Raw genomic sequence first — 11,887 nt, 5'->3', positions numbered from 1 at the left:
TATGGTCAAGCATTAGCCATATTGTTGAAACGATCCAACGTCAAGAGCACGAAACTGTTTTGGAAATGCAGAACAAAGGGAAAGCCACCATTGCGTCTAAAGGACAGAAAAGGCCAATTCCCAGGATACCTTTCCTTGATTTCGAAAAAGTACGTTCGTGATCTCCTGAGCACTGGTCTCGCCTTAGCTCGTCAAGGAATGATGAAAGAAGCTTCGGTATTTTTTCAAAGAGCAACCATTTACAGCCAGCAACACCATGTAACCAGAGGCATTCCTGACGCACCTATCGTTCAGTTGTACTCTATTGTCAGCCAGAAAACCTTCAGCGAAGATTGCAAATGGAAGATCAAAGCGGTATTTAACTCTTACCTGGACGAGATTGCTACCGACAGTGGTATTGACAGAGGGGACGGATATCCTGAGGAATCGGCAGCGAGCACATCGAATTGCGAGTTCGACTGGAAAATGTTGTTGATTCTTTTAATCGTTTTGTCCTTGCAATTTAAAATGCATGATACTACCTTTGCTGCCTACGAACAGTATTCTTCACTATCCTTAAACAATGAAGAAGTTTCTTTTTCACTCAGCGATGAAATCCAAGTTTATGCATCAAGAACATCCATTGCTTGCAACGGTAAGACTATTCTGCAAGACTTCCTGTTTTCCTCGGGAATGAACTTCATGAATACCGGCTCGGGGCCCAACTTTCGGGATGGACCATTGTACAAGAGTGTTGCGTCCAAGAAGTTTGGTTCAAGACAAAGTCTCCTGGCAAGTTACAGTGGGTGCCAAGTTTTAGATATTGAAGATTTGAAGCAGTTAGAAGAGAAGATGCGGCTTTCCTTTCAAGATATTTGTGGAGCAATTTGCCTTGATGGAGAAGTCCATGCAACTCAGGTCGTCGTAGATCTAACACCCATTTCAAGTGTTGAAATCAACCCAGTTCCCCTTATCAGCCGTCAGGTCGAGCTTCTTCCTATCTGCCTGACTGATGGCAGAGTTTCAGAAGACGTATCAGATGAAAGAAGGAACATTCTTGAGATTTTCCCTCGCGTGTGCGAGAAGATTACCAAGATGATCTTCGTAGATGAGCCAACGAGCCATCTCATGTTCAGCAGAATTGTTGTCTGGCTACTTAAGCAGTTTGATTCCGAGAAAATCTTCTTGCAAAGGATACATCATCAATGTCTTACCTTAGCAGTAACAGATCCATTCAAAGTAAGGTTCAGGCTGTGGCACGAAGACACGTCTATCAAGCTACACGTGCAAGTCGTAAGTTCAAACGAAGAAAATTGCCGTTTTGAAAGGCCAGCAACACAATGTGGATTTTGCTCCAGTGTATTTGAGAAATACAATGCAACTGCTCTTCTAAAAGATTTCAAAATCCTCGGAATGGCAACTGAAACTACAAGTATTTTATGTTGTTGTTCATGTTCCTTTGAAATCCAAACCAGCCAAAGTGAGTCCTCTGGAGAATCTGAAGTGGAGTTAAGTTGTCTACGGAATAAAGCAATATGTTCTGCCCTCGTCATTGAAGAAAGTGTAAGTATCAGGATATGTACATCCCTCTAAGTCGTTCTTAAATTTCAATATCCTTCCTTCCAGCCAATTGGGAAGGTGTACCGGAGAGATTGCTGCTCTCAACTGACTGCCTCAGTAGCTCAGTTGGCACAGCATTGCTCTAGCATCGCAGAAGTCATGGATTCGAATCCCGTTGAAGCCACCTGAAATTTTTTGGTGTCTATAAGAGACAATTACCTAAATTGTCCAGATAAATGCAAGGAACACGTCTTCATTTCGAAATAAGCGCTGTCGACTTGAATCTATGAATTTCAAACTAAGCATCTGGAACTTACAAAAGGTGCATATTTTCTTTAATTCACCGATTGGTCTGTTAAACGTCTCAACTCAGTCTGGATTTTATGCCAATAAATTGGTAAGAATTTTAAAATAACAAACGCGCTTTCCGAGACAGCTGATAGCTGCTTAATTTTCCTACGCCATGCCACTGGACGTTTATGTTATAAATTTATTTGTACATCATTGCTATCCAAACAAGCATAATAAGTTGATATGTTATTTGGCTATACATTTCTTCATTGTTCAGGAGGGTCCAAAAGGCATTTGTAACTGCTTTGACACTAACACTCTGGAGTGCTTACAGGCAATCAGTGAAATATCTCGACAGTTGTATGAAGACGTAGTGTACGAAGAGGAAGAAGACGTTGTTAGGATAGAAAGTGCAACACAAGATCACTGTAGCAACAAACAAGATCAGAACATCACTTCATCCTCATTTTGCAATGGTACTTCGTCTGGTCAAATTGAACGACCCACTTATTCTTCAGGCTATGTGGTTAGCACTGAGAATGAGAGTGCATCGTTAATAGATGGTCATCGTTTGGTGATCCCAGAGACGAATGATGGTTCACTCAACGATACATTTACAACAATAAATCTGAACGAGGATGCGAGGGTTGTGGGAAGGAAGCTCTTCGAGGAAGGAAGAGTCTCAAGAAGTACTGCCATATCCCAGATACAAGACGACCTACGAAAAAAAAGGATCCCCAGGCAAATTAGCTTATTGCAATGCAAGGAAGGTTCCTCAAATAAAGCACTTGAAGAATGTCCGATGTCTTTCAAAGAACTTCCACTCTATGGTGCTCAAACATGTAACCCAATGGAAACTGTAAAATATGACCAAAAACGAGTGCTGGAATTAGACCCAAGCGGGCACAAAAATACTTCTTTGGTGGAGCAAGAAAAAAAGGACGAATGCACTATTGCCCGGCCGTTCTATGAGAAAGGGAATCCAAACGAGTCAAGAGAGGTGGTCCTACAAGAGAAGCAACATTCAATGTCAGAGAGTGTTACTCAAGAATTGCCGTCTCAGATGGACCATCGAAGAGATTTCCTTGAGGGAGGATACTTGGATGTCGTCAATGAAGAGATCTTCGAGGTTAGGAGCGAGACAAATTGTAACAGAAATGCCAGTGCAACCGAAGGAAAAGATTTCCTTTTGCAATCCAAAAAATCAGATCTTCTGGAGAATGCAGCACTCAGAGATCGAGGTCAACATGACTCCGTTTCACAAGGTGGCTGGGATGATTTCTTGGACAGTTTTAGCAGTTACGAAAACGGCAGTAATGAATGCAGTGACACAAGTAAAGCCAGCGAGAACATTCGGGAAAAATCAAGATTTAAACAAATTTCTGAGAACGAAACTCATATAAAGGGTCGGACAAAACGTGATCCTTCCCACCGTCCTTTAGATTATGGTGCTGAGGTTGACTGCCCAAGAACGTGCAATGTCCTTCAAGAAACTCCTATTCTGGGACCTGAAAATCTTATCAGTTTTCTGGGGAAGGAATCAAAACTCGATTGCATAGGAAGTAAATCAGTTACAAATTTCCACTTTACAGATGGCATCAAGAGCGTTCGTGAAGGTGCACAATCTAACGAGACAAACCAAATACTGGTGAAAGATGATGATGTAGTGGATGGTCCAGTCATTTTCGCCAGACGTGCTATTACAGAATACCCAGAGTTGCTACTTCAGATACACCATCGAAAGGATTCCCTTGAGGAAGGATACTTGGATGTCGTGAATGAAGATACATTCGAGGGTAGGAGTGAGAAAAATTGCAACAGAAATGCCAGTGCAATCGAAGGAAAAGATTTCCATTTGCAGTCGAGAAAATCAGATCTTTTGGAGAATGCAACACTCAGAGATCGAGGTCAACATGACTCCGTTTCACAAGGTGGCTGGGATGATTTCTTGGACAATTTTAGCAGTTACGAAAACGGCAGTAATGATTGCAGTGACACAAGTAAAGTCACCGAGGAAATTAGGGAAAAATCAAGATTTAAACAAATTTTTGAAAACGAAACTCATATAAAGGGTGATCTTTCCCTCCATCCCTTAGATAATGACGTTGATGTTGACTGCCCAAAAACGTGCAGTGTCCTTCCAGAAACTGCTATTCTGTGGCCTAAAAGTCTTAACAGTTTTCATGGGAAGGAATCAAAACTCGATCACCCTGGAATTGAACCAGTTACAAACCACGTTAGAGAGGGCATCAAGAGACTTCATGAAGGTGCACAATCTTCCGAAACAAACCAAAAGCTGGTTGAGGATAATGATGTAACGGATTGTCAAGTCACTTTCACCAGACGTGACTTGTCGTCAGACCTAGGAGGAGCAAGGCCAAAAACGAGAACAGATTTTGCGGCGAAAACTAGCGATATGTATCCAGTTTTAACCAAAGAGACTGAACGGGGGTCCATAGGCGCGCATCCTGAATTATTGAAACGTCACTTAGACACAAGCGCTTTGAAACCTAGCATACTTGGATACCAAAGTTATAATATAGCAACAAGGGACGAACTCCAAAAAGGTGAGACTGATGATAGGAACTCCTCCTCCACTTTCTGCAGTCATGGTGAGAAACTGAATCCTTTTGCTGGAGAAAATGGAGCAAACTCTCCTTGTTTCTCACAGAATGTCGTTGGTCAACAGAAACGTTTTACTCAACAAGATGAATGCTGGCACTTCCCACCCCTACCAGAGAACAGTGAAGACAGCGTCACTTCAAATCAAAGCCAACCGCATCTTCTTAGAGGTAACGAGGAGAATTTTAGTCAAATATCTGCTCAATTGTTTGATATTCCTGAGTTCCGTTCTACTTTCCTTGCCATGGCGTCTCTGACGTCCGAGTACATCGGTGAAGGGATACGTCCTACCAACAGTGAGGAAAGTGCAATCAGTGGGAATGGTTCACATACAATGGATATGGATCAAGGAACTCGTAACTCAATTGGACATTCAATTGGTTCTCTTCTGAGGCATCTCAAAGATGTTATGACCAAAAATCTTCAACTTTGGCTTTCCAGTTGCAATGAGGCCAAGCATACTGTACCTGAGCAAACCCAAGTCGAAAACGTGGGTGTGCAGGAACATTCCCATTTTCAAGGAGAAAACGAGAGCAACGAATTGAGAAGGGACGCGATATCAGACCATCAAATACTCCTGCTGCAACAAAGCGAACAATCCTCGGAAAATATCGGAGAAGGCATTCGAACACCTGTGCAGGAGACTCCTCGTCCGGTGTGTGGACACTACCAGCGCCGATGCCTCGTGAGTTTTCCTTGCTGTGGTAAGTTCTATCCTTGTCATCGGTGCCACAACGATTCAAACCAGTGCTTCGAAAACCAAGCCAGAGCCATCAATGCTACCCACATCAGATGCAGCATCTGTTACCATGAGCAAGAGGTGCGTTCCAGTCATTTTTATATTTTACGTTTTTATATTCTGTTAAATTTCTTCACGAGGAAACAAAATCGTGGTTAGTAGTTACTTCTAAGAGATTTAGTTGTAAAAAATTAACCTTTCGTCAACACCCTATCTCTTACACGAATTATTAAGTTGTTCATCACTGGATATAATATTACCACACAAAGACTCACTTACATTACAACAGTTAAGTTAGCTATAAAAGGTGTAATATCACACCCAGAGCGTAAATTAAAGACTTTAATGTGCTGAGAAATAGCAAATTGTCCCGATGATGTCACGGAGAATGCCTGACAGGTTTTAATGGACAATTTGTCGATGTTCATGCCTAAAGTAACTGATGATTCCGCTGCCAAATGCAAAGGAGTTTCCCTAGAGGGTAAAGGAAATTTTGCGCAGAGTGAAGAACTCCCTTTTACAAGAGTCGACTTGTAACACTGCATATCGAAGGCAATAAAAGCCCTGTAGTGGCCGGAGTTTTCTGTTTCAAGTGTGTTCATTTTCTTAGTGGGCGTTCTGCCTGGATCCAGTATTGAGGCTAAATAACATCTGGTTGACAGATTGGGTTTACAACTTGATCGAAACCCGCCACATTGAAGAAAAATATACGTGGTCTTAAAAATCGACTTGCAAATTTGTAAGCTTACTCCTACCTGCAATGTGCCGCTATTATCAATGGTTCATTTTGAAATATTTCAGATTGATGAAGGAAGCCAAACCTGTGGGGAATGTAATTCTACAATGTCTGAATATTTTTGTGCGATCTGTAAGCATTTCACCTCGATTGAAAAGAGCCCATTTCATTGTCAAAAGTGTGGCATATGTAGGTGAGTAGATGGAACACATAAAATAGCACTGGGTTCGGACCTGGAGTATTATTTACGGCCTTTAATGTTAACGCGTTTTCTTTCTCGTTATCGTTCGAATCAGTAATCATTTTGAGGGGTAAGAATCAAAAGTTCCACAGATTTTGTGGGTTAATTTGCTTTGCGTTTTTTGTGTGTAGTGCTAAAGTAAAATGGCTACACGGTTTACCTTATTTTGAGAAATCAAAGAAACTTTTAAATACAAGTGGAAGTAATTGTTTTGAATAAATCCGATGAAGTAGTTGACGTCGGTCTTGGTGATGTTCTTAGGGACCTTAAGCACGAGGCGTTTTGGAGACGCGAGCGGCAAACGGGAGTGAGCAGTTTTTCCTCTACACATACAACCACATTAATATTTCTAGGTATTTTTTCTCCATTAATTAAATATAATTAGTTTATAAATCTGGCAGACACTACTGTCCTGGCATGCGAAATGTTCACTTCCGGTTCCCGTCCGCTTTTCAAAAACGTGGAGTGCTTAAGGTCCCTATAGACTTTGACCGCGCCCCGGCCTGTATTTGAAGAATTTGGCTTTTTCGGTTTGACAGCGCGTGTGGCTACTTTATACTTTCGTGTTGGTGACATTAGCTTTAATTTGCATACCAAATATATATAGAATTCATCAACACGACACGAACAACCAAAGCACTACCATAATTCTCCTCAACGTCACGAATGTTGCTGTCACATTGCTTTGTATTAAAAGTTAGTTATGAAACTGTGATTGACTGAGAAAAAGCTCCCGATCTTCCCAAAGAATTTAATTCATACCGGAGACTTGGACGGGAATTTTAATAACCCAGAATTTCTAACCGCGGCTTATTGGTAATTTTAGTACGAAGAGATGTTAGAAACTTTCGAGGTGACCAGAGAAGCGTCGAACTTTCCGATGCGGTTGCCACTTAATTAAAAGCCTGGATCATTCACAAACAAATGTTAGTGATTAGAATGACCTGCCTTGCATAACACTCTTTTGTTCTTGGCCTAGAAAGAATCAATGTTTTTGTTCCTTTTTGGTGAACGTAATCCCTGCCTCCTTAGCCTTTATATTGCAAGACAAGATATTTTAATAGATGTTCATCCTTGTTATAGGATCCACAGCGATAAATCATTTCATTGTGACGTGTGCAACGTATGCTTGGACAAAAGACTTCAGGGTAAACACAAGTGCCGCCCGGACTCTGGCCACGACGAGTGCTGCATTTGTCTAGAGGCTAGTAACTGACCTTCCTAAATGTATTTACGTATTAAACATTTCAAAAGTACAGTTGCCCATATTCTCAGCATGTTGTTTGTTGGACTGTATATACATCATTCAGCGGCTTTTTATGTGTTCTCAGCGATTGCGTACCACGTTTCATCTATTATTATTATTATTATTATTATTATTATTATTATTATTATTATTATTATTATTATTATTATTATTATTATCATTATCATTATCATTATCATTATCATTATTAATTTATTTATTTATTTTTATTATTATTTTTTTTTTTGGGGGGGGGGGGAGGAAAATTCGTTGCATCACTGAACAAGTCATACTTACAATAAAAGACTCAAAAATTGTTAACCACATGTGAAGTGTTGAGCGTTGTGTGCTAATCCCTTGGCATATACCACACTTGAAAACATGCTCATTTGAAAACCCTCGAAGGCTTAAAGAGAAGTAGCGTGTACAACTCCCATAGTGTAAGCTGCATCATGGCATTTTCTGAATCGATATTTTCAATCACAAGGCAATAATTTATTATGTAAGGTTTATGGCTGTATGGAAAGGTCCATCTAAAAATATCTCCGCGATCTTTGACACGCAATGGAATGGAATATTGTATGTTTGTAATCATTGTTTCTGGGAGACATTTTCCCAAGCCATTCAGGTGTCCCAGTTTGAAATTCAAGAATCGAGCTTGGGATGGTATACTAACTCAGAGTTGACAACATTGTTTGTTTGATTTTAGGATGCTTTTAGTGGATGCCAAATTCTTCCTTGCTCTCACAAAGTCCACAAGGATTGTGCCATTGCTATGATACAAAATGGAGTGTAAGTATAAGTCAAAATTTCAACGGCGTCACGATGTCTTTCTCCCGGTTCGGTAACACCAAGTTACGTTACTGATCCAGGACAAACCTTATCAGGTACCAAGTTTTGTAATGCAAATGCATGACCCTGATATACCGCGAATACATTGTCATCTGTCTTACCTTCTCCATATTCTCCAGTGGATTTTAACCCAAAATGAGTTCATGTCGCTCAACCACGCATGTGTTTTCGCAATCAGCGTTGAGGGGAACCTGGGCCATAGGAAGCGCATTTTTTACGTGACATTTATTTTAGGTCGCTTAATTGTATGAAAACTTCCAGCGTGTGCCAATCCATAAAATGACCAAGAAGAAGAGATCCGGAGTTATTTGTTTACTTATTTATTTGTTTATTTTATTTTATTTTATTTTTTTGCAGGCGCACATGTCCTGTGTGTCGTTATCCACTTTTTCAGCCTGCCAATAACGACAATGAGTGATGCGATGGTAAAGAAGTGTTAATTTAATTATTAAACTAAAGAAGCAGTGTTAGCGCAGGAAGTGATTCAATAACCCCCAAGAGTAGACGAGTTATTAGGGCAACTAACATGACGTTTGGTCCACTTCATGCCATCGTTACCACGTAAAAATAACAAACAGTGGCATACAGTCGTTAAAATGCCCAGTAACGTTTTTATGGTTAGTATTTTGTTCAGTGATAAAACGAAATAAGTCAATCATTTTTTATCCTTAGTTTTACATACCTTTGTTATTCATTACCATGCCAAATCAACGACATGCAATTTCATTAGTAGTAGAACTTAGCTTCTCCACAATTATATGAAGTGAATACACAACCAAGTTGGGAAGAGACCAATCGATGGTTTAGACATAATATGCCCAACAGCTAGATGACAATTTGGAATTTAGTGGATACGAGGAAAACAACAGTGTTCATTAACAAGAAAAAAAAAAACAGTAGATAGAATCTATAACTAAAGAATTGATTATTACAAACACACGATAAAACAATTTATATGTGAGTGATGAGAAGCAATAGGAGCAGTTTAGATTACACCATAGTCTAGCGTTAATCTGATTGCCAAAAATAATGCTCGAAGATAAAAATTCCTGAACAATTTTTTTAATAAGCCTAGAGCGGATGGAAAGGGGGAGATCATTCCCAAAGTACCGAGCAATAATAGTGGGACAGGACTTTTTTAGGTTTGTTTCAGAGAGGCGGATGAAGAGCCCTTCACAGGATAAATTTCGAGTTGGATTACTATAATGTTGCTCAGATGATGATTGTAAAAGGGTTTAGCATGACATAAGAGATCATACAGAAACAAAGAGACAAGTATGAAGGTTATCAATGTCGGGAAATTTCGATAATTTTAGTGAGGAAATGGGAGGTTTTATTTTCCCTCAATAGGAGCATAATTAACTCTGCTAAATTCCTCACTTTGAAGTTTTACGACATGATATATAACAATTATTCCATGAGCCCGAGTTGGATATGAAGTGATAAAATAACCAACGAGTGCGTAGCGCAAAGCGTCCGGAAAGAGCATCTTGGTGCACTATTTTCCATATGACGTAAAACCTCGACTATTAGCTCATAGTCGGATTTTTTTTGCCAATCAAAAAGCTAGAAATGCAATAGTCGGAGCTGAAAATTTACTAATAACTATTAACCCAAAATATTGAATGTTAAATGTTTAAAATATGCATAGGAAACAGTAGGTGATAGTAATTAGGGAATATTTAGACATTATTATTATTATTATTTTTTAGACATTTTTTTTTTGCTTATACACTTGCCAGTCTTGGAACAAGTGTATACTAAACGTGGTCCGTCCAGGATAATTGAAAATCAATAATTAAACGAACCAAACTCTTTGCCCGCTTTTCTGGAGGTGAGATTTAACCCAAATTTTCAACCTCTTTGATGCCAGTGTGGATAACAGAAGAGTGCCTTACAGTGTCACAAGTGCTATTAAGGGATAAAAAGAGATTTCCTGCACATTCTTTGTTATCGAGGCTTTTGGTGATATCTTAAATTAGGGCAATTGAACAGTAGTGTTGCCTTTTGATATGAAACTATACTGGTTAGGTACAAAAGGTTATGTAACGAACTATAAACTCACAGTCATCTCAGTGTCAAAGTTTCGGGCGTTTCTTGTCAGCAATGTATAATTAACAACTATTCCGTGAGCTCGCGCTGGATATGAGATGGTAAATAGTCAACGTGAGGCGCGTAGTGCCTAGCATATCCAACAAGCGCGAATGGAAAGTTTGGAAGTACGAAATACCGGCGAAAAAAGCGAGACAATCCAAGCAGAATGGAAAAAAATTGCTGAAGATGCGATGTGGTGGTCGGACAGACGCAGGCTTGATGTCAGTTTTTCATGCGTCTGTCCTGTTATTGACAATGAATTTTGTCATAACATTGTCAAAGTAGTCAGCGGATCCACAGCTTTTTTCAATATTCTCAATCCGCCATCATCTCTAAGGTGTTGTCGTTTAGGCCCTGTTTATACGTCGCAGTGCAGACGAATATAACTGGCACGAATTTAACACGAGCAAGTCAATTCGTATGTAGAGCGCATCGAATAACATGATAAATTACCCTTCGGTGTGATGTAAATTATGATGTACACTAATTTGAGCCCGCACACAAACATTAAATCACATGCGCAAGATTAGTATAGGTTCAAGATGGCGGCTAGTGGAGCTCGTCGGCGAAAAACTTGTGCAAATTCTTGTAGGTCGTGTGAAGTCCAAACAGCAAATTTTGTCTTCTTCGTTTTTCCATTCAGCATGACGATCTCTCTTCTGAATGGCACCATTTTGCTCGAAAATGGTGACCGCTGATGATTCGCAGTACGGGCACAAACTAATGCTAACTATTTCATTCGACTTTTAGACTCCGTATTGAATTCGTCTGCCAGTCGAATGCGACGTATATTATACAGGACCTTGCGTAACCACCAGCCACTTTGGGTCATTGAACAAAGAGTGAAAATTTGCACAAGAATACAGTTCACTTTGCACTTGAAAGCAATGTTTTGCTCTTTTAAAACGCTAGTGACCGCGAAGATGTCAAAGCGACAACGTTTATTCAGATCATTAAAGCGCGTCTCCCAGGTGATAATTCAAATAAATTCATAATTTTGGTAGTGGAAGCGGAATAATGAACAACGAATAACGGCTTAAAGTGCCCCTGTGACCAAAAAATCAATTCACATTTTTCTTTGGATTTCAAGACTATGTTAACAAAACACTAAGTGACCCACGTTTTAAGCCTTGATTTCAAAAAGACACCTCTTTATTTTAACTGTAATTTTCCTATTTAATGGTCCGCCATTACTAACATTATGTTCTTGAGAGAGCTGGATCGAGGAGAAAATGACGTCAAAGGCTCACTAGTTTAACAATGCAATACGTGTGTACGCCGCAGAATTAATATGCAGCACGGGGGTTTTGGGCTTTCAGACTTTTAAACTCACGCTTTGCATATATAATAAGCTGCGTTCACACGCCGAAATTTTAAGCTAGTGAGCCTCTGACGTCACTTTTCCCTGGATCCAACCCTCTGAGATCCAATCGGTCAGTTTTGAACGTCAGTAATGGCGGACCGTGAAATCCAATAGTTACACTCAAAGTAAACGGCCTTTGGATAAAATTCAAAACTCGAAATTTT

At 39.8% G+C, this 11,887-nt stretch overlaps 1 protein-coding gene across 2 annotated transcripts in view; it reads left to right on the top strand.

Moving 5' to 3' along the window:
- Positions 1–9,143, top strand: part of LOC137967598 (uncharacterized) — a 22,374-nt gene extending 13,231 nt beyond the window's left edge. For both annotated transcript variants that reach the window (XM_068814113.1, XM_068814114.1), the window contains 6 exons: positions 1–1,542; positions 2,108–5,272; positions 5,993–6,120; positions 7,252–7,372; positions 8,124–8,206; positions 8,624–9,143. The exon at positions 1–1,542 is cut by the window's left edge and continues 1,553 nt beyond it. In XM_068814113.1, coding sequence (XP_068670214.1) covers positions 1–1,542; positions 2,108–5,272; positions 5,993–6,120; positions 7,252–7,372; positions 8,124–8,206; positions 8,624–8,684 — 5,100 coding nt within the window. In that variant the 3' untranslated portion in view covers positions 8,685–9,143. The remainder of the gene's footprint in view (positions 1,543–2,107; positions 5,273–5,992; positions 6,121–7,251; positions 7,373–8,123; positions 8,207–8,623) is intronic.
- Positions 9,144–11,887: the final 2,744 nt, after the last annotated feature.

Source organism: Montipora foliosa, chromosome 8, assembly GCF_036669935.1.
Source record: "Montipora foliosa isolate CH-2021 chromosome 8, ASM3666993v2, whole genome shotgun sequence".
NCBI classification, from domain to species: Eukaryota; Metazoa; Cnidaria; class Anthozoa; order Scleractinia; family Acroporidae; genus Montipora; species Montipora foliosa.
This window is presented reverse-complemented; position numbering and strand designations above follow the sequence as displayed.